Genomic DNA, 24036 nt, shown 5'->3' on the forward strand with positions numbered 1-24036 from the left:
CTAATACGGGTCGTCCCTACACGTTGACCAGCAAAGTAGTGGTGCACGTGTGAGTGTAGGCGCGAGCACTTACATGTGAAGGGGGCGAGAGCGCGTGTGTGGGCAAGTGCAGGTGCGGGTGAGCGCGGGCGGGCGCTAGTTATAATAAATCACTCCACATTCAAAGAATTTAAAGTTCAAAAAATTTTGTATTAAAAAACCGATTCATAAAATAGCAAGAAAGTTGTTTCAAACGAAGCCTTAACTTAAAAAGGCACCTCTATAAAGTAAGCACTCCAAGCAAGGTTTAATTTCATATTTTAGTTATGTAAGGTGCAAACTGGAGCTAAAGACATGCTTTCACTAATCATATTTTTAAAGAAAATTGAGGCATACTATGCCAAAGTTAACAACCATTTGCTAATATATTGCACATAAAGTTAAAATGCAACCCCATATCATATCAAAGTAAATGAGAAAAATATACCAAATGGCAGAGAAATTATTTGTTTTCTCAACTAATATGAAACTCACAGTTGGTCCTGACTCCTGAGCCAGTCTCATTACAGGCTCCAGATAGATTGATGATAGCTGTTTTCTGAACATCTTGAACCTGCAAGGAAGGTGTAAAATTAGAAAAAACTGCAGCAAGGAATAAAGAAAATGAAAAGAATAACTAAGGCTTCATTTGGGACAGCTTTATTACTGTTTATTAAAGCAGCTTTGTAGCACAAAAATTTTAATTTATGCACTAAAAAGTTGCTTTAAAAAACAGTAAGAAAGTCGTCCCAAACAAAACCTAAGAGAAGAAGAATTTACTTCATCATTTCCATCTTCATTCAGACAATTGCAGCACAACAACATAATACTTCTAGCATGTGACTGCTATGAAAGAAGGGTTAATTTGATTCAGTCATCAACTAATATATCAAAGTAGTCCCTAAGGATTGTTCCAGGCAAGCGTGCACATCCTTCAGAAATTCTCATCATTTGCTTAAGTTTTATCTCTTCGCGTTTTATCTGATCCACTCTGCTTAGAACACTAGTGAGCAAAGCATCACTATCGCTGCCATTAGTGAACGGTGTTTGCCTGGCAAGTTCGCCTCTTTCTACTTCAAGCTGCTGGTATAGACCAAGAAGAAAGTCTTTCTGGGCATAAAGCTTTTCTTCAGCAATCTTGTATTCAGATTCTTGTGAGTCTTTTAAACTACGAAGGGTGTGATCAATTTCATCTTCAAGCTTAGCAGATACATCGGTATGATCTGATGTAATGTATAATGGCCCCTGCAGTTCCCCTTCATTTTTACCATAAAGAAATGAATTCCCGACATCAAATATTGATTCCATGGGGGTGTCATCTCTTGAATTTTCTGGGGAATCAAGTAATATTATTTCCCTACCAGAAAGAGCTGCATCAACAGAGTAACACCAAAAGAAGAATTCGGTTCAAATAGAGTAAGATAGTGCACACCTTTAAGAGTTTGCAAAATGGTAAAAAGCACAGCTCACATGGCTATATTAAACAGAGAAACAGATACCATACAGTGGCATACACTACCATCATCTATGATTTCTAGCTTAGTTTTCTTGTTGGTTTTCACTGGGTGCTACTGAGGTTGAAAGTGGGTTTCAACTTCTAAAATATCGCATTAGGAATTGAAAAAAAAAGGATGTTCTACTTTAAATCTCATCCACTCAAACAGATGGACGAATGATATAAAATGTGGTGAGGACACGTGCTACTAACGTACTAAAAGTATAGTTATCTCTCTCTCTCCCTCTTGTGGAAGGAGAATGCTTTTCTTCTCTTGAGAGGAGAGGACAATATTATTTTCTTCCAATTTTCTTTTTGCATCTACAACCTATGTGAAGGTAAACTACAGGAAAGGGAGTGGTAGAGAGAAAGAGTGAGGGAGATGGACTTCTCTCTCTGTTTAGAGATAGAAAATGAAGGTGAGTTGTCAGAGAAAAAGATGTGGAAAGAGAAAGTGAGGGAAAGAGAGAGATGAACTTCACTATATTTATAGAGTGAGAGCTGAGAGACATTAACTTTTTGTTTTGAGAAAGAAAGTGATGCTGACCTCTCTGCTTAAAGAGAAAAAATAGAGGAGGTAGAAAGAAATATTGAGAGAGAAAGAGGGGTTGCAGAGAGAGTGTGAGATGCCTATTATTGGGTCAGGTGACCGAACGCAGAGATAGGTCTGGATATTAATAAAATATTATTTTAAAATTAGCGCAAGTAAGGCGCAACTAAAGCGCAGGTAAAGCGCAACTAAAGCGCAAGTCAAAAAGCGCAACTAAAGCGCAACCAAAGCGCAACTAAAGCGCAACCAAAGTGCAACTAAAGCGCAAGTCAAAAAGCGCAACTAAAGCGCAAGGTGACGCGGCAAATTTTTATTGAATGTCCGAACTTATTTTCCGCCTCCGGTCACCTTACCCAATAATTTGCCGAGATGGACAGAGAGAGGAGGAATGGCATGGAGAAAGATTAAGGGAATGAGGAGCTGGCATACTGAGTTTTTCTAAAGAGTCTAAATGGGCTCCCGGTGGGGCTAGAGGTTGCAAATGGCGAAAAAGTGGAAATCAGTAGCAGCATGCTGAGGGAAGAGATGAAGTGCTAACGTGTGGAAGAAATAGGGCATGAAGGAGAAGAGGACTGGAGTTGGGTTTGTCAGAGGCATGATGAGTAATCAACGACGATAATTGGTCGGAGGCGTGTTCAAGCTGGGGAATCATAGAGGAAGAGAGGTGACTAGGGAGGTGGGAATAGGTGAAGGTCGGTGAGGGATTAGATGTTGCCACAAGAAGGCAGAGGCTGAACGAGAAGAACGGCAATAGAGGATGGGATCGTGAGTAGTTTTACGTGAGATAGGGGAAGGGAGACACATGAAAATGGGAGGAGGAAGATGGCTAGCTTGTTCAGCTTGTGAAAGAGAAGAGAGAGAGAGAGAGAGAGAGAGAGAGAGAGTGAGAGAGAGAGAGAGATTAGGAGGAACAAGTTAAGGTGCATGTAGGGGTGTTTGGGTAGTATTAAGTTCTTTCTCTCTCTCTCTCACTATTCGATAGGATAGGAGGGACACAAAGAAGGGATGGATGAGACACTTTTGGCTAGTTGGTATTTGATGCATATGAGAAAGCCAGGAATTACAGAGAAGTGAGGTTTTGATTTGAAATTTTTATTTTTTAATAGAATTAAATAACTAGAATAATAGAAATAAAAATTATTAATTAATTAAAAAGGCGTGCTTGTATTTTCACACAAATTTCTCATTCCTCGTGTGTCTCAAAATACATGTCGTCACCTCACATGTAAGTAAATTTTATGTTTCACATTCTTACAGCAAGCCTAGTAATATAGGTGTAATTTTAGGGTAATGTCGACGATTCGGATGCATCTGTTTCAAGAACGGGTGAAATTCGAATGACTTTTGCATGGCATCGCATTCATAATTCATCACTTTCATCGCGATTGATCGAGGTGAACGCACTATGCCCCTTTTGGGTAAATTCAATATTGTGGATAACTTTCATATAACATCGCATTTGTAGTCCATCATTTTCATTGCGTTCGATCTAATCGATTGTATGGATAATTCCTTGGTATTTTAGCGCTCTGATCAGTTAACAAAATCTATTTCATGAGCGGGCAATGCTTGAGTGGTTTTGGTCGTTGTCAAGACGTTTCAAACTCATTTTGTGTGGTGTTATGTTGGTCGTTCTCCATTCTCATCGCACTTGATTGTAAAACACATATGGAGGTCAACATCCTATAATGCTCTTGGACAGACCATACGGTTATGTGCATGATCTATCCTTACCAGATTACTTTCCATATTTTGTTGTGCTTGTAGACGAACTCCATCTAGCATGTCAAGTTCTTATAGCCATAGGTAAATATTTTCTTCTTCAATTACATTTTGCAAGACAAAAATGCTCAACTTTGACTGGAAACGCAATCTCTCCTACCTACACAGATGCATAAAGTTTGCTTTGGAAAGGATTTTGTATATAGTCTATAAGCTCATAACGCCTCCACCAGCTTGTTCTGTTATTCTCATTTATTTTTCGCATCAGTTTTGCTCATTAGTTTCACTTGGGTTTTGTCTAAAGCTTGAACCAAGACATTTTGCCCTTAAGTTATTAATAGCACAATAGCGCCAAATGATCATGTGGAGGTCCATGAACTTACTGAGTTTGCCATTTTTTTATGTTGGTTCACTGTCTGATATAATCCAGCAAGTATATCGAACCAGTAAACAATAGGGCTTTTTAATAAGGTTATCATCTCTAAGGGGTGGCTTCGGCCCATTTGGAGAATTACTCAATCATTATAAGAATAAAGTGGCAGCAAGCAGCTGATGCCATATCAAGGGCGATAGGGTCAATATCAACCATACCGAGCCCCAGATCACATTCAATTATGTGATCTTAAGTTTGAAGACTACAGGGTGCATTTGTCTCAAAACTCACATATCAAAAACAATATTTGTGCTTGTGTGTAATTACATGCCTTTGCGATATCAATCCTACTTTTAAAGGTTTACCATGCCCAATCACATTCTATGAAAATGCCTGTCTCCATCCACCAATACCAAAGGATTCGGATAAGACAAATGATAATGGTTCTGATGTTTTCAGCCATGCTTCAAAAACAGGCATGGATGCGAGAAAATTAACATTTTGGTGATAAAATCAATCTAACAGACATGGCTGCAAGCAAACTAACTTTTTGGTGATAAAATCATGGATTGAATCTTGAGTTTGCTCCCATGGCAGAAAAAAGTAAAGCTTCGGTTGCCAAGCGGGTGCAAACATTCACCTTCAATACTTGAATGGACTATTTTTTTAGAGAAATTTACATACATACCACTTTATACCATCCTATTTACATATCTAACACTCAAAATTTTAATATTACATACATACCACTCTATATTATTTTAATATCAAATATACCATTCATATTTCCTTCCTACCACTCATATATTTCATTTCTATCACTCATATTTGATATGAAAAATGAAGTATGGGTGGTATGTATGTAATATTAAAGTTTTAGATGTTAAATATGTAAATAGAGTAGTATAATGTGGTATCTATGTAAATCTCTTTTTTTTTTAATACTTGAATGGACTATATATAATATATCGTAAACCTATAGATCATGTGAAAATCAAGAGATTAGTTGAAAAAAAATGTCGTTTTTGTGCAAAATTACTTCATAGCTGATGCAAATAGCATGTCCTTAACAGCTCAGAAAGGATGCTTGCTAGCATAGAATGCAAGCATTTTAGTCAAATTTACAGGAATTTCCGCATTACAAAAATACAGCATAATAAAGAATCTGAGCTAAATCTAAAAGTGAAGGCTGATTAAACTGACCTGAAGAAATTGTTGAGATGTCATTCTCTGCTTTCCAGATTTCAGCTAGATTGATTCCACGGTTAAGCTGGATTAAATATCAGACAATGGCTAGTTGAATAAGGAAATACACTAATATAAGATAATAAGGCATATGGATAAACATCATAGTTCAATTTATTATGTAGTAGGGAAAAATATCTTTCAAGCTAGTACCTTTGACACAATCGTTCCAATGGAATGGCGCAATTTCTTTGCTCTAACTTTTTCCGAGCCAAAAAGAATGCAAGAGCCCAAATTCAGAACTTTTTCAATATCATCTCGGGAATCAAAAGATTCGCAAATTTGTATCATCTTCATGACATGTTGTATAAGGTCTGTTTTATTATCACATCTTCTACAATAATACTCTGCATCCAAACCAATGCTTCCTCCTACAGTTCCAGCCATATAAGCACGAAGGGCACAGTCGATATGTGCAAGGTGCCCACAGATAAGATCTTTCTCCAGTATTGCCTGACATCTAACGAAGCTAAATCCTCCGTTAGCATAATCAACACTCCCACAGCACAGGATGCAACAACAATCACGGCAAAATTCAGATTCATTGCAGCATATATCACAAGCCTTGACTTTCAACCGGTCATTATTTTCTTTCATGCTTGAGCACATTTCATTACCAGCTTTACATCCACTGGAATTAATTGCTGACTCTGAGCCAGGAAGTCCACTCACCTCTAAACTTCCATTATATTTATACGCATTAGATGACTTCTCAACACCTGAAATTCTAGTATAGTTTAAATTCAAATGAAATTTAAATTATTTGTGCTATGGTAGAAAAGTGCTAAATAAGAAAGAAATGCTGAATTAAGAAAAGATGATTTATGTCAGCAATGCATCCTCATAGTCGAGAACTCTCCTCTTTATTCTCTTCCTTTAAGTTCTCTCTACTTTTCTATATATGGACTCTTGCATTCAGTCAATTGAAATAAACAAAAAGTTTTTTGGGAGTCTGCTGAATTTAGTTTATTCTTAGATTATTTGGGCTCTAGCCGACGGCTAAGAATTTGAAAGAGCCGGATCTTCCTCTCCAATTGAAGATCTAATTGTATCTCGTATTTCTCTTTATAGTTCTTTCAATAAAAATTGTTTTGGGGTGTTCTTTTTCACATTTTTTGTGTTTCGTCCGCTGATTTTTTTGAAAATTGCATCCACGTCCTATCACATTATTGTTTAAGTCAACCTCCCCCTATATTTGAATAGCGAGAATGAGTTAGCCCCTAAGTGGTGTCGCATAGAGAGTGAATGTGAGAAGTGGGTGGCAAGGATTAAGCATTTGGTAGGAGAATATCCCAACTCAAGCAAACAGGTGCACTCATGAGGTTTGGGCGACGGGGATGAAGGAGCGCAATTTGACAATGGAAGATGAACAGACATGAAGAGGCAACGAATGGAGAACCAATCCACCTAGCAGAGACGAGGACTAAAGGTAGTTCAAATGAAGAAAAAGGTTCGTATCCATGGGATTGTAGAGGAAAAACTCACGCAAAGTTAATTAGAGTCGCAACGTTAAACTAAATGTTAAAGTGTGGTGTCGACAGAACCTCGGAACAAGTATAGGGCAAAGCTTCTTTGCAAAGAGGTCCAAATGAAAGCTTAATTGTAAAGAAGTCCAAGTGAATACAAGAAGTAGGAGAGAAAAGGAGAATAGCATATGAAGACCAATGAGTAATTCGGCTTTGTAGACTATATCCATAGCGCGATGAGGAAAAGTTCACTATAAGAAATAGAAAATATACGAGGTGTAGAGAAAATCCATCTTACATGTTGACCAACATCAATAGAGAAGGGGTAGAGAGAGAAAGAAAGAGGATTACTTGATGCGCATGTAAAGAGTTGATATCTAAATAGGGTAAAAGTCATGGAAATGGTGAGAGAGCCCCTTCCTAAAGGAGGAAGAGGTCTATATAGGCGCCAAAGAGCCTGGGATGGCATCGATATGGCAGAAAATGGCATGGGAAACTATCACCGAAGAAAATGAAATGCGAGTTTGGCGCATGGACCCCATCTCTAATGCAATTTAGAACTATCATTTTTATTTCGTAATTTATTTCTTATGTTTTGAATGTTTTGTAATTTTGGACTATGATTTTTTTTATTATTCCCTATGATGGAAGACAACCAATGAACATGCTAGGTCGGTGCTCTTTGGATAATGCTCTCCTTGGTTTTTTCCTCTTGGTAAATTTGTTTGCTTGCTTTTGACTAAATGGGCATTTATTCATGGGCTGAATTTTTGTAGTGGGCTTGGTCCATTTCCCTTTTCCCACGGTTGTTTGGTGTTTTGGCTTGTTTCGGATTGGTGGCTGTTGAATTTTTGGTTGGATTCTAAAGATTCCTCTTATTCTTTTGGTTGTTTGGTTCCCCCATGCTGTCCGTCCCCTCCCTCTACCATTTCCTATGTAATGTTGTCTCCTATTGGCTTGGTTTGGTGGATGTTGGACTTCTGTTGGGTTCCAATGTAGAATTCGAATAGATGGCTGTTGGTTTCCTGTGTTGTCCATTCCACTCCCTTAGCTTTTTCCTACGTTGGTTCCATTGGCTATTTGGGTGGCATATTAAGTGGTTGATGGGTTCATTTCTCCCTATATATAGGGATGTTTGCTGCTGTTGGAGGAGATTTTTGGCTAATATTTCTCTAAAACCTGAAGGTTTTTCTTCCTAGCTTGAGAGCTGTCATCTTCCTCTTCCAAATTCTTCTTCTAATCCTCTATATATTTATTCTCTCCATGGTTTCCCTCCCATTTGTACCCTTCTTCTCCCAATATAGTGAGTGAGGTGTGTTGTTTGACCGGTTTTATTGGTATTTGCTAGAGGAGTGCCGACCGGTGTTAGATCAAGATTTGTTGTGGCGAACCTCGGGTTTGAATTTTCCATTTGAGCACCATTCTTTAATTTTCAGTTTTGCATGTGACGTGACCTTTCTAGGTTATTCTGAGGGAAGTTTATGTTTAATTTTATTTTCTTGCAAAGTTTCCTTGTTCTTGTTCATCTGTTTCTATTTAGTTTTCTTTCTTTGTTAATGGTTTTGTTTACTAAAGGAAGAGTCATATTCTGATTTATCGTAGTGTTCTCCTACTTGGCTTTTAGAACTTAGGATAATATGTAGGCATAATTGAATTCACGCATTTCATCGGCACTAGCATTATAGAGGTCATAAGACCCTTGTCATGCTGGGAGAAAACCACATGCTAGCTACCAAACAATCGAATGACTATTGGGCTCTTAAGAGTGTCAGGATAGTAGGGATATGTTGTGGGCATTATGAGTCATCAAGCCTTTGACATATGCTGACTCTGGCATGACAAAACAAGCTGTCAAAAAAGGGTGATGCCAATATCCAATGTGGCATCTTAGGACATCTCAAATATAACATCTTGGGATAATCGGATCCAATTTAATTAACTCACTGATGTAGATGCCAGTTAGAGAAGTTAGCAAAGGAACCCGAGTTATCAGAATAAGAACCCCGAGTTCTCAGTGAATAAGCCTGAGGAAGTCAATGCGCCCAGGTTGACTTCTCAGTGAATAAGCCTGAGGAAGTCAATGCGCCCAGGTTGACCGTTGACCATTCGTATATATGCTAATTATAGTCGACTTTAGGATATAAGACAACAACTTTAGGATACAACTATCGAAGAAGCTGCTTCCCAAGGGACAGCTAGGAGATAGCTTGTTGAGGATAACCACAATATATTATAATGCTCGGCCATCTTAAGTGGTTGATCCTAATGGCTTCTTTTGGGGGTTCAAACCTTGACTAGCATATGCCACATGTATGCTAAAGATTGTTGCAGGAGCCTGGTGATCATAATTCCTGTCATTTCAAATCTTATGTAAGTATAGGTGTTCAAAATGAAATATTCGTCTAGCTTTTCACACTATACAATATTCGGATGTAGAATCCAAATGATTTGAGTACATTGAGGCACATACAGTGGAGGTCTGGTAGAGTTACCCTACAAAATCCTACGAAGTAGACTTAATCAACGATTATAATAAGGTAAGATGGCATTGTCTTGGGAATGATAAGTTCCAGGAATTTGAAATGATTTCCTAAGTTAGCTAACTTCGGGCAAAATGATGGCAGCTCCTAAAAAGGATATGGGCTAAACATCAACTGGTCTTAACTGAAATAATCAGAGATACCTGCTGAATGAAAAAAGTCCCAATAGAAAACTCAGCTTGTTGTGGTAAACCATTAGGCAAGGCCAATTTGTTGAAATCTGATATGCCAATAGAAGATGATATAATAATAATAATAATAACAACAACAACAACTCTTTTTGACCCACTACGTGGGGTCGGCTAAATTAATTCTTTTTTCTCCATTGTGTCAAGTTAAAAGTAAATTTCTCATTTAAATCTAATAAAGAAGGATCATTTCTAATATTTTCTAACCAAGTCTTCTAAGTTCTACCTCTACCTTTCTTAATATAAGTCAAATCTAATACCTCTACTTTCCTAATCGGATCATCGGAAGGCCATCATTTTATGCGATCAAACCATCTAAGGCGACTCCCTCTAATCTTATCTTCCACTGGAGCTACTCCAACCTTTTCATGTATATGCTCATTTCGTATCCTGTCTCTAAGGGTAAATGATGCATTCATGATTTTTGTATTTTTATTATCAAACATTGAACATTAGTTTTTCATTTAGTTTTATATTGTTTTTAGCTATCCAATGATGGAAGGCATCCAATGATCATAGTAGGTTGTGCTTGGGCTTGGTAGACCTTAGTTTGCTAGCTTGTTTGGGTCCCTTGGGCTACTGCTGATTATCGGGTTGGGCTAATGGTTCTCGGATTTGAGCTGGTGTTGATGTTGGGAGGTGGTGGTTGAATATTGTTGAGCTAAGTCTCTAAAACCTGAGGGTTTTCTTCTTCTTGGAAAAGCTTGAGAGCTTGTTCCACTTCTTTCTCTTCTCTACTTCGTCTGGGCTTCTTACCTCTTCTTCTCTACGCAAGTTCCACCCCAACTGTATCTTTCTTCTTGAGCTTCCTAGTGTTGTTGGTTGGCTGATTTGGGAGCATTTGCTGGAGGAGTTTGGTTGGACGTTTGGACCTTCCTGCTGTGGTGGACCATCTGTTTGCTAATCCTAAGCACATACTTTACTTTACCTACATTTCAATGCATGTGAGGAAATCGTTCTGTCGGCTATTCTGAGGATAGCGTAATTTTATTTTTCTTTTGTTTCGTTTGATTTCAATTCTCGTTTTGTCCATCGGTTTTGTGTTTTGGATGATTGTTACTATTTGAATCGAGTTTGGTTATAGTGTTGCCCATCGTTCTCCTTATCTGACTTTTCTTTCTAGTTTGTCTGCATCAGTAAATCAACTCATCCACTTGAGCATTCTCATCTCTGCAACACTTAACTTAGTATTATATTTCTCTTTTAATGGCCAACATTCTGCACCATAAAGCATTGCAGGTCTCACCACCATCTTATAGAATTTTCCCTAAAGTTTGAGGGGGGACTTTTCTATCACACAACAAGCCTGATGCATTCCTCCACTTCAACCATCCAACTTGAATTCTACTGATAATATCCTCATTTATTTCACCATCACTCTGAACAATAGATCAAATATATCTAAAACGTGTACTCTTGTTAATGACTTGATCCTCCAAAGTCACGATCTCCCACAATGTCTATTACTACTAAAATTACACTATATATTCAGTTTTAGATCTACTCAAGTGAAAACCTTTAGACTCTAAGGTTGACCTCCATAATTCAAATTTAACTTTAACTCCCTCTCTATTCTTATCAACAAGAAGAATATCATAAGCAAAAAGCATACACCAAGGTACATCCTCTTGCAAATGTCTAGTGGAACATCCATGACTAAAGCAAAAAGATATGGGCAAGGCTGATCCTTGTTGTAATCCAACCAAAATAGGAAAATACTCGGTCAAACCATCTTGTGTTTGAACACAAGTAATAGCTCTTGCATACATATCTTTAATGATTTGAATATAAGCATTATTAACTCCTTTCTTTTCAAGAACTCTCCATAGCACTTCTCTTGGAACTTTATGATCATATTCTTTCTCTAAATCAATAAATATCATATGTATATCCTCCTTATTCTCTCTATATTTCTCCATCAAACCTTTCAATAAATTTATGGCTTCCATAGTAGACCTACCCGACATGAATCTAAATTGATTTTGAGAAACATTAGAATCACGCCGCAACCTACGCTCCATAACTCGCTCCCATAGTTTTAAAGTATGACACATTAACTTAATTCCTATATAATTCGTACAATCTTGTGCATCACATTTATTCTTAAAAATCGGAATCAACACACTCATTATCCACTCATCTCGCATCTTTTTAGTCTTCAAAATAGTATTAAAATGTTTAGCAAGCCAAGAAATTCTTTCATCTCCTAAGCATTTCCGCACCTCTGTTGGAATATCACCAGGTCCAACAGCATTTCCACACTTCATTTTCTTTAAAGCCTCAATTTTATTAGGGCTAGATCTTTATAAGTTGATATTTAATAATAATATTAATTTCATAATAATAATAATAATAATTTTAAATTAAATGAATTATTTAATTTGATAATTTGTAAATTTAGTGTGACTAGCTCTTTGCGACCTTGATTTTTTGGGATGATTTGAAATTTGATTACCAAAATTTTGCTCAGGACTTGATATTTAAACTCATTTTTTTCTTGGATGATTTGAAATTTGGTAGCACAATTTTATTGGGACTAGATCTTTATAACTTTAACTTCAGCATGATTTGAAATTTAATTACCCCATTTTGTTGGGACTAGATCATTATAACTAAAACTTTTTTGATAATTCAAAATTTTGGTTCCCAATTTTATTGGAACATGGCCTTTATTACCCAGAGGTGTGATTTGAAATTTGCTTAGGTTAACTTGTTATAACCTAAACTTCTCTGGGATAATTTGAATTTTGGATTTAAGTTTAAAGTTGACCAAGATTAACAATTTATATTGAGCTAATAGTGGGAAAACTTTGAGTTTTTGTGACCCAAAGTCCGATTCATTGACCAAATTGGGATATTTCCTGTGTAGTGAGACAAAGCAGGGGCAATTAAATTAATATTTTATGAATTTGAGTTTTGTTGACTCAAGCCAAATCTTTTGCCCAATAGTGACCGATTTTAAGTTTTTGTAACACAAACTCATCTTAGTTGAACTAGTGGCTTTATTATTTAAATCTAGGAATAATATTTCTTCAAATACCCACCATTTTTAAGAGGCATTGATCTTATGCCTTTGTGGCCAAGAAGATGATAAGGTCCTCCTAAGTATACTGCCTTGATGACACAAGGGCCCTCCAAATTAAGTTTGCATTTACCACCAATGTCATAACGAGATGCAATCAACCATCTCAGGACTCACAATGTCTCCAACCTTGAAGGATATTGGTCGACCACTTGGTCATGAGCCTAAGCCATCCATGCCTAGGAAAGTTTAAGATTTTGTTAGGCTTGAAGTCGAATTGCATCAAATATTTCAATTTCCTCCAATCTTTAAGAGTGCATTATCCATAGTGGTCAGCTTAGGATGAATTGTTATATGATGAAAAAAGCACTATCTCTAGAGAAAATACGACTTTAATCCCAAATGCTAGCTTATGGAGAGTAATTCCTCAAATTATCCAATATGCTCCTAGAGCTTCAATTAACTTTAATGTCATTCTCATTTGTTGGCAGAAAAAAGCTTTTTGATAAACTTGATCATCGTTTTGTTGAATGCTTATGTTGGTTCATTTGCCCTAGTAGCATAATAGATTAGTGAATATCACCAATATATTTGATGTCGACGAGCAAATATGAAATTTGTTATACTTTTAAAGGAAGTGTTATTTGAGATGATTCAACGTGGTAAACCAAAGCAATAGATAATATGATCTTGAAAGAAAAGAAACATACTATCATATTTGACTTCTTTTATTAGTATTATTTCTACCTGCTTCACAAAATTAATGACGGACACTAGGTTGAACATATGTCCTTTCGTGTATGGGTATGGCGGATCAATTGGACCAATAATACTTTTACACATCATTTGAAAGGTCATGATGTCCCAATCAAATGAACCAAGTTAGGATGTCGGTGCAAGATATTATAATATATTTGACATTGATGACACTTCAACACATGGGTTATGCAATTTATAACCATGATCGGCCAAAAATAGCCTTTCAATTTTAGTTTTCATTTTAGGATCAAACGTGTGTGCCTTGCAAAGTCTTACCTGAACTTTGCTTATAGCCTTTTGGGCTTCCTTTTTTTTGAGGTATCGCAACCACATGTTATTAAAGGAGAATTGATTAAGAATAATGACAACTCACGTTGAAACCCATGACAATACAAAGTAGACCAAAGGAATAAAAAATATCAAATTTGAAAGATAAAAAAAGTTTATTCTGGATTAAAAGCAAACCTGCCAAGCTAGTCCACTCAGCAGGAACTCTCCATGTAAAAGAAGCAAAAAAGGCATCAGCATCAGCATAAGGAAATTCACTCCGAATGTATTTCTCTAGAGAAACTCTGCTTTGGAACCTCGGTTTGCAACCTGAAACTTTTGGGAAATAGCCTGGTGGAGAAATAAACCTGTCAATCCAGTGTCCACTAGCAGCTTTTCTGTTTCCTACCTTCCAAGTCCAATTATCTCCGGGATTTGGCCAGTCCTCGGGAGCATAAGGCAAGCCAACTCCTGACGCGCAAGCGGGAACAGGTTTAAGATCTATGATCTTTTTATTGGATGATTTTGCATTTCCATTACTTCCATCAAATTGATCAACATTCATTAATTTTCTGGCCTTCGTCATTCTGCAATGACAATTGCCTGAAACGAAGTGGTCAGACTTTAATAGTTAAGCCATTTTTTCACATTATAGTAAAATCAAATATCTTTCAAAGGCAAGTTCAAGCACTTGGGCTCTCAAAAATTCTTTCATCATTCCTAACAATTTCTGATGCAGACTTCAGACCCTTAATGTTCCATCAGGGACGTACCGATAATCGACGGCTATGATAACGCCTTTTTTATTTCATTTATATGTGATGTATTTATTTATTTACTGTCTTTTTTTCATTTATGCTCTTGCTTAAGGGATTAGTTCTTTGTAAGCCCCGAGGGCATTGTTGTCTTTTATTTTTCCCCTCTTGTATTTGTCAATTTAAATCCCTCCTCTTCTTGGAGAAGGGCTAATGATGATTAATATGAAATTTTCAGCTTGTGCTTATGGATCTCTTTGTGAGTTCTAAGTTTTCTCTCTTTTGATGATCTCTTAGTGAGTTCATGAGAGGAGAGGCCCAAGTGGGGCAAAAGCAATATCCGTCAATCTTGATGGATTCCAAGGTTCGCGGTTTTCTTATCCTTCTTTTTCTTTTATTTTTTCTTGCATCGAATTCCCTCCACTTTCATTCCGCCACCAAAATACCCCTAGATCCCCACCAAATTCCTCCTCCACAATTCCACCTGCCGGCCTAGCTCCTAGCCACCTCCACCCAAAGCCAAACCCGCATCTTCCTCTTGCCGCCGCCCACCAAGACCCCTTTTCCATTGGGATGATGATCTCAATCATCATGCTATCTTCCAAATTTAGTTGGGCTTGAGAGGGAAAATTGGAGTCAATTTGAAATTCAAATTTTGAATTTCAAAACTTTCCAATTCCGGAAATTCCTATTTAGGAAAGTTTTATTCATGACTTCAATTTAAATTTCAAACAAAATGGAGGTTATAATAATTTTCCTAATCCACAATCCCTCTTTGGCAATTCCCTAAATTCTCTCCACAATCCTCTCCCTCTCCTTGATGCCGCCGGCCATGCTAGGGTGGAAGCTAATTAATGCTAATTCAATGTATTAATTGCAATTGATTTGGATTGCAAATTTCATAACCTCCCTCTCCCTCTCTTTAAGCCGCCGGCCACTATTAGTGGGCCCCCATTGATTGCCCATTAACTCCTCATAACCTCATTTGAAATTCAAATCCAATTTCAAATTGAGTCTCCCTCCAAATTCACTCAAAACTGAAATTAATTTCAGTTTTTTTTTTTATTTAAACTCCCCTCGCTCTCTCCCTCTTTGGCCGGCCACCTAAGCTTCCCCATTTAATTAATTAGATCCCATAAATTAAGGATCTAATTAATTCAATCCCCTCCCTACTTCCCTCCTAATCTCCACTAATTTCAAATTCAAATTTCAGAGGAGATTAATCTCTAATTACTCGCTAAATCTAAAATTAATTTCATATTTTCTTTTTTCTCCTTCTCCACTTAGCTTGGCCGATCCCCTCCTCCCCCTCTCTACATTTTCTCTGGGACAACTATGCATGGCCGATCCGAATATGGATCAAAGAATAGTCTTTGATACCCAATGACATGTGGACGTTTTGAGATCGTCTTTCGTGACGTCAGCGTAGAGATCAACGCCACCATTGAAGATTACGTGGATCGGAATTTCTGCAACCACTTCCCGGCTGTTCCATGCTGCGGGAAAGCTCTTGGTTGCTACCCACATCTTCCCCAGCATTCAAACGATCTTGTCAGAGTGTGATCTCTCTTATCTTTGAGTAAACTCGACATCCGACTCTTTTAGCCTCTTAGTTTATTTCTCCAACGTGGTTATATTTTGATTCACAAAGATGTTGTTGGTCCCTCCGCTAAAGCCTAGTAATATGGAGAGTTGACTGAAGATTTCCTTGTAGTAGCTAGTCTTAATGTTAACGAAGGGATTTATTGTTGAGACCATTCACGAATGCAAAAGTGGATTAAATTGATTGATTTTATGCTCTTAACTTCTATGCACGTAATTTAATCAACGCTAATTATCACTTTAATATTTTATTTTATCGTTCAAACCAACATGAGATATTGCTTATTATTGTTCTCTAAAACTAAACGTGCAAATGTCTTGCTTATTTATACAATTTGTACATAATATGTATAAATTTTTTCTATACATACCCTGTGTACATGCTTGTACACACCATATATATAACTTGCACATAGGATGTGTATATGGAAAATATATACACACACTGTATCAGGCTACAAGTTTAACATGTAATATACATGTTGTGTATAAGGAGCAAACGATATTGATATGTACAATATAAATTATATATTTACATAATATACACATTTGTTTAAAAAAAACTGTAAACTTAATTTCTCCTTCATAATACACCTTTTACAGAGAAATGCCGAACACATAATACGTACAAGTGCAAAAATATTGATATGTAAAAATTGGAAAAATACATATTGCACATACGTTATGCATATACATAATATACACATTAGTTAAAACAAAAAACTCTAAACTTAATTTCTCATTCATAATAAACCCTAAATAGAGAATCCCTAAGCAGAGGGGAAATGTAGCTTCACCGTTCATTTATTTTCTTATCAAATATAGTAATAAAATACCACCTTGATCAAACTCACTCTCGTCTTAAATCTGACATTGCGAATCTAGCTGCTGGATGACGCCTAAAGAGGATGAAGAGAACAATCCTGCTTCGAAAATGAACAACCCTTAAAATTGATGACAAACCAATCATTTTTTGAAGATGAAGAGTGCTTGAAAGAGATGAGAGCAACTTGTTCAACTATGAAAAGTGACTCCGCAAATTCGGGAACTTTTGGTCTGCTTATTTAAAATTGAATGGGATGATGAAGTATTTTTTTCTTAAAAACGAGTGACAACCCTACCAACCCTAATTACTGAAGTTGCCAAACCGGGTCATCAAGTTAGGTAAGAACTAAAAGATATATATATTAAAACTCCGAGTGTCTTTATTTGATTAGAGTGTGGAGGGACTCCACACATAATAATTTCTCAAAAAAAAAATCATTCAAACTGTCATTTATATAGGGTTACAGGGCTGGTGAGGGTGGTGTGGGGCGGCTCGAGGTGCGACCTGTTTCAAGTTTCTTTGATGTTTTGATCGGCTCAATTTCCTTATCATTGCTACGCCGTCCCAGGCTCTATGTCTACCAGGTGCTGCTTCGGTGGTCTCGTCTCTCTCACTTTCGCGCTGCATTTCTGTTATAGGATTCTCTTAGGATCCCCATAAAATATCAAATTTCCCCGGAAAATGTTTATTCCAACTATGGTTTGTCGATATCCATCATATTTGTTTAATTTTACCATATTCGATCCATATTGCAGGCATTCTCTTAGCGTCTTAAGACAAATGCTCACGTCTTTAGTAATTATATAGTTCCAATTGAACGTTTGCCACAAACCGTCAGAAGAATCTCCCTTCCCTTTTATCTTGCTTTGTTTTCATAGATTGTTGTACTCTGTTGATTAGGTCATGTTTGTAAACTATGAAACCTAATAAAATTGTCTTTGCACTTACTACTTGAACATATTAATTGATATGGTTATGGTCATATGGATCTAGACGCAGCTAGGCAAAATCCAACTTGTTACAGACCAATGGATGAAGACTGAAGGCATGGACTTAACCTTTCAATGATAATGCTTTTTGAATATCTGGGAGCATCACATGGGCAGTAGGTAAATTGACTGTTTAATCTCATCAGGCTAATAAAAAAAAATGCCACGAGGAGTTGATCCATAATCTGATTATAGTTTTTATCAAGGGTCTGTACACATTTGTTGGAAGTCGTCTTATGATTTTCTAGATTTGTCACCCTTTGGACCAGTTGCTCAATAGACAATACCAAATTCTATTGTTTATCTTTAAGTGCGGCAAGTATCATGTTGGATAAAATGTAAATTAACAATACATCTCAAACAATGATGCAATGGTGAGTTAAATGCAAATACGCTATTGAACCATCTCAAAAAAGATGCCATGAATGTTGTTAAATAGGAAACTGCAAAATGATGTAAATGCATTCATTATTTGACATCAATCATAAATTTTTTGCTAAAATTTATTCACATAACCAATGTTAAAGTTCGTAAAATATATTGAGATACATTGAATATTTATTTATGTTAGTTTAATGGATGACAAGTAGAGGTGTGGAAATGCTTAGGAGATGAAGGAATTTCATGGCTTACTAAACTTTTTAATACTATTTTGAAGACTAAGAAGATGCCAGATAAGTGGAGAATGAGTGTGTTAATTCCTATTTATAAGAATAAATGTTGTAGTTTAATGGATGACAAGTCTAGCAGATTTCCACCTTTTAAGCTCACAAATGCTTAATATTTGGTGAAACTCTCCGTTGAAAGGCTAGATCAAGGAAGGGATGCACGCAAATACTCTTTTTTTTTTTTTTTGCCTTCAAAGATAATGATATTGTGTGGCTTGTGTTAGAAAGGCTTTGTTAGGATTTGGTTGAGCTAACACATCTTATATCCGTAAGTCTCAATGGAAAATAGATAGTATAATCCAATTTTCCTAGGTGTTTCCATCCAAGGTTTATTTGGATTATAAGATTGAAGGTTTACCATAGATGAAATCCCCCATATTTATTACATCTCAAAATAAATCACAAATAATACTCTCAATTAAAGTCTCTATTAAGCATATTTCCAATATTTCATTTATGTATATTTTCTAAATAGCAAAAAGAGGTGTATCGGTATTGTTCAATATGATGCAGTGTATGTTAAATGAAGCCCACAGGTCTCGATGAGATTTGGGAAGCACGTATGAGGTGGAAGAGCAATTATGCTTGAACGTCACTAGAGTAAATGTTAGATGATCAATTTGGATTAGTTTGAGTGTTAATGTTATAGTTCATTTTAGAATGTGGGTCTTAGAGTTCTACAAAAATCCGAAAGGGAAAATGAGAGACATGCTTGAAGTGGGATTATCATCACAGTGTCGATAATGCTCTAATCCTAAACTAGGGCGAGAGCATACAACTATACAACATTTTGAGAGATTTGCCTTAATAGGGTCCTATAGCATCCTTGAAGGAGATGTCCTTAGTCTAATGCAGTGGCTTACTTGGGGATATTGGCTATTTTTCAACCTATCAATGAATATGCCATGCGATGGGCTTTATATAACTCAACTAATATGAATTAAGTCGCTTGACTATTTGTACATATAACCCTCCTAGATTCGGAAAACCAGTTTACCCAACTAATGACTTCAAAAATTAATACTATCTTTGTTTGATTTATGCAATGCAAGTTATATTTAAAATTGAAATAAATCCAAACCACTTTACGCAAAATACATTCACCCTACGCAACAGTTTGTCGGGGTGGATAAATTGAAAATTTATTTTAGCTCACATAGAGCTAATGCCTAGTCAAAAATATCACTAAGTTCCATTCTCAAATTATCTTCTGCCAGTAAGGATGTAGTATGTGTCCTCTAATCGGCGATTTTACCGCCAAATGGCACCGCAGGATAACGGTTATGATCCGGAGCCCTCTGAACCGAGTGGTTTTGCCGCCAAATGGCACCACAAAATACCGATTATGGCTAAAGCCAATACGCTTTTTAGTGGTTTCAAATCCTTGAGATATAAATCAATAGGATATGATCGATAGGGTATAAAGCCCTCTGTTAGCTAAGGTGGAGTCAAATTTGTCCACTTAGACAAACATTCACCCCAGGTCCCCAGGTCTACAAGGTCTCCTTGGACGAAACAACTCATCGCTGCCAACAAAGATCCTTCTGTCAGGTTGGGTCGACTACCTCATCTGACTAAGTAAAACCAAGGACCGTGATGGCCCGGGACGACGGAACCATGGGATCTTGATCGGGTCCATCATCCATTCCCCCATCATTCGCTTTAAGTGCAAGATGGTGAAAATTTCTATTTTAAATATTAAACTTTTTCCATATTCCCAAATTCAAGCCCATGCTGCTACTATATGCCACATAACGTGTATCTCTACGAATACAACGTATCTGATTGATGACTAGCCTTAATCGAAAGTTCTCTCTTGTTAGTGGGAGGGGTAATTAACTATAGGGGCTTGCACCTATAAGAAACCAGAACTCAGATCATAAAGTCCTCGCAAAATGAGGGTGAAATCTCTGGGTAGTGTCTTATCTACAACCTCATATGCCTTCCCAAAATTTACCCGGAACTTGTTCCGTTAAAACTCCCCCGAAAAAAAGAAAAGGCAAATAGTCGGGCGGAGGCCGGGGCCGAATTTTCAGAGCTCACAGGCTTTTATTGCTAGACAAGTGTTTTCTCATCCTTGGAAACATTGAGTACAATAACAATATTATTTACCAAATGAGGCAATTTACTTTATCTATTAATTTGCATCAAAAAGCATTGTAGGTCTAACCACCACCATATATAATTTCCCCTTAAGTTTAAGGGAGCTTTTATATCACACAACAAGGCCAATGCATTCCTCTACTTCAACCATCTAACTTGAATTCTACTAAATTTTTTTTTTTTCAAAAAATTACACTCCAATATATCTTCTCTTGCAAATGTATAGTAAGAACATTCAAACTCAAGGTGATGAGATAATACCTTCCCTTAGCGGTGGCGTTCGGGGCAGCTTTCGGCGAAAGTCGGCGAGGTTCGGTCTGGGGAGCTCTCGGACGCGACGAAGGCTCGGCTCACCGGTTGGATGTCGGGGCAACTCGCGAACTTGAGCGGAGGGAGGCCGATTTTAGGATGCTGGGGGCTTGAGCAAGGAGAGGGAAGAAATCACGGCGTCGGCACAGCTCTCGGACGCGCAACAGTCGTCCGAGTAAACCAATGATAGAAATTGTTCGGAGGCCTATTCCCGAAATAGGGTTTAACCAGTGGAATTTTCTGCCTATTATCCACGGTTTAAAATAGTTTGTGGAGTTTAAATAAGCCGGAGCATGATACGCTCGTAAGTCCACAGATACTTACCGGCGGATTATGCGCCAGTAATATTATGGCGGTTATTCTGCCTGTTATTGCATTATTAATTTACCGGCAAAACATTCGCTCATAATTGTGCCGGTAGTATTGACGGAAAAATATCTGCCGATAAGTCCGACGGTAATGACGCATTTTCCTGTAGTGTCATGACAACATAAGTGAATGTAGAGCTATAAGTAGACATCGAGATATATGCATAAATCATATTTTTATAAGTCGCATTAAATTATGTGTTCTACTCTTAAATTAAATGTAAGTTTTAAATTCAACTCTAAAACTAAGTACAAGTGAGTATAAGTTGATGTTGTTGATACCTTAAAGTTCAAGTACTGATCAATTTAACATCATGTGCAAGTTCATGTATTAATTTTACAAGTTAAAGAAAGAATAATGCTAACATGTTATGTGGTAACCCTATTAAAGATTAAGTAGATACTAAAAACATGTTATAGATGAAACATTTCACACTTATCATGTTATTTTAAGTAAGATGTAAAACTTACTTTATTTGATTCTCTTAAATGTCACCTTAGTAAGGGTTATTGAATTTTTTAATAAAGGGTAGAAGGCCTGCCGAGCGAATAGTTGCTCACACTATCAATGACATGTTATTTCAAGAAAAAGAAAATGTTCGATCAAGTTGAGTAGAAGTTGATAAGGTTGAAGTCCGTTTGAGTGCTATTTCAGTAGAGTTTTTTGATAACCTAGTTTTTATTTGTGTTTTGAAGTTTTTAAGTATTATAAACTATTGTAAATGATCATTTTTGAAAGTAATGTGCATTCTAATTATTTGTGTCTCTTTTATTTCTGTATTTCTAGATGATTAGTAAGCTTTGGTTGGTAGAAAGCTGAGGTTGAGTTAATTAGTTTAAATTTAATTATTCCCTTAGATTATGGGACATGACAGCCTATGCCACAATGCCCCCTAATAACTTCAATTTTTCCCATTATATAGGGAGCTTAGCGCACAATCATCCCCACATTAGCATCACATCGCTCTCAAGGGAAAATCTATTCTTACAATTTTTTCATTCCAAATTCAATTCCTAAATCTCTTTTTCAATCTTCCAAATATCAATATGGCCAATCATTCTCAAAATTCTTATTAAATCTAACTTTGATTATTATGTGTTTTAATTAATATACAAGTGGTTATTTCATATATGGTAGTTGATTTTTTTAAATGGAAATATATTAAAACCAATTCGAACTCTACTTTTAGCAAATTAATAGTTTAAGTGGATATTTCAATGAGACAAATTGAATGATAATAAAAATGATTCAATTCGACTCCAAATGAGCCCAAATCAAACACTTGAAGCAAACTAAAAATTTTATGATGTTAATTGAAGGATAAGCTATATTCGAATCTTACTTATGGTTAAATCAAGTAGCCCAGCTAGAGGAGGAGCCTAAACTCACTTAATTTTCAGGTTATTAAGGTGTTTAAATACTAAAAAATGATATATGATAAGAGTTATTATGGGCCATCTGATGAAGTATTATGGAGATTTTGGTTAAAAAGTACAAAATTGTCACTAATAAAACTTCTAATAAATCCACATTCTTCATATAAGTGGAAATTGACATGAATATAGAGAGAGCTTCAACATTTGAAAAACTTTAAAGCTCTGCCCGATGATCGACATTGATGATCACCACCAACAATAGTTGTTGCTTGACCACTATTGCTTAACCATCATTGCTCGATCAACATTTCTTAGCCATCATTGTCACACCATTGAAGCTTGACTATCATCTTAGACAATTTTTCCCAAAATGTGGTCACCTAATCATTATAGTTCAACCATCAATATTCAATTTTCATAACCCCAAACACTTCTCTCGTATTCCCCCTACTACACTCACATGAGACCAATGTAATATTATGTACTTTGTTTTCATCTTCTTGATTTAAGGGAAATAACATATTTTTATAATTTCACTTATATAAAGGACCATTCAACTGGTTTAGGCCTTATTATTTTATTCTCTTCAAAATTTTAACATAAAAAATGCAGTGTTTTTACAACCTTTTTTTATCTATATGTGTGTTAGATCTTCATATAAAGTTAGCAAATTAAACTCTCTTTCTCTATTACTATAAATATTCAAGCACACATTAAGAGTTGATATTTGATATCATAATAAACCAACTTAATCCAAATTTGGTAGATGAAGGTGAAATTTAAGAGTGATAGTTTATTGTCATTAAAGTGAGCAATCAATGTGAAATATATAGATTTTGGGCTAACAAGAAGCTCGAAAATGAACACCATATAATGAGTTGAGCCTATTTGTAATCTCCATATGCTAAATAAGGAGTTATTGATAGAGACAATATTTGTGAGAAACACGAAATTTTAAGTATTATGTGTGCTTAAAAGAAAGGATGAAAATTGTTGTAGTTGATGAAATAAATTTAACACAAAGAGGGCCAAAGAGATCTTAAACAACATTATAGTTGATATGATTTTTTTTTAGAATAATTTTCATGATGAAAGTACGAATAGCAGATCAAATAATGAAGAGCCTTTATGCTCTTGAATTTTCATCAAAATATCATCGGTGGTTTGCTTAATCAATCTCTCTATAAGAGGGATAGTTAGCTAGTGACTAAGATGGTGGGCATAGATGTTGATGTGGATGGTGGATATCTCACTTATTAGCACAATGGCCATCTATATTGATGTTGGCAATGTGCATTTACCTAGTTGGCAGTGATGGGTGTCAACATAGTGTATATGATGGAAAATTGCCTTTGTTGGTAATGGTGGACAATGGCATCGTTGTCAAAAGTTGA

General features: G+C 36.3%; 1 protein-coding gene across 1 annotated transcript; it reads right to left on the minus strand.

Moving 5' to 3' along the window:
* Positions 1-320: 320 nt before the first annotated feature.
* Positions 321-21151, minus strand: LOC110104825. Its single transcript, XM_020834092.2, has 6 exons — positions 20861-21151; positions 13844-14249; positions 5557-6122; positions 5362-5428; positions 799-1388; positions 321-592 (listed from the first exon to the last, which is right to left on the minus strand). Exons 2-5 carry the CDS (start codon positions 14229-14231, stop codon positions 889-891), a joined length of 1521 nt encoding a protein of 506 aa, XP_020689751.1. The 5' UTR covers positions 14232-14249; positions 20861-21151; the 3' UTR covers positions 321-592; positions 799-888.
* Between the last annotated feature and the right edge of the window lie 2885 nt (positions 21152-24036).

This window comes from Dendrobium catenatum, unplaced genomic scaffold, assembly GCF_001605985.2.
Source record: "Dendrobium catenatum unplaced genomic scaffold, ASM160598v2 original_scaffold_268049, whole genome shotgun sequence".
In the NCBI taxonomy this organism is placed as follows: Eukaryota; Viridiplantae; Streptophyta; class Magnoliopsida; order Asparagales; family Orchidaceae; genus Dendrobium; species Dendrobium catenatum.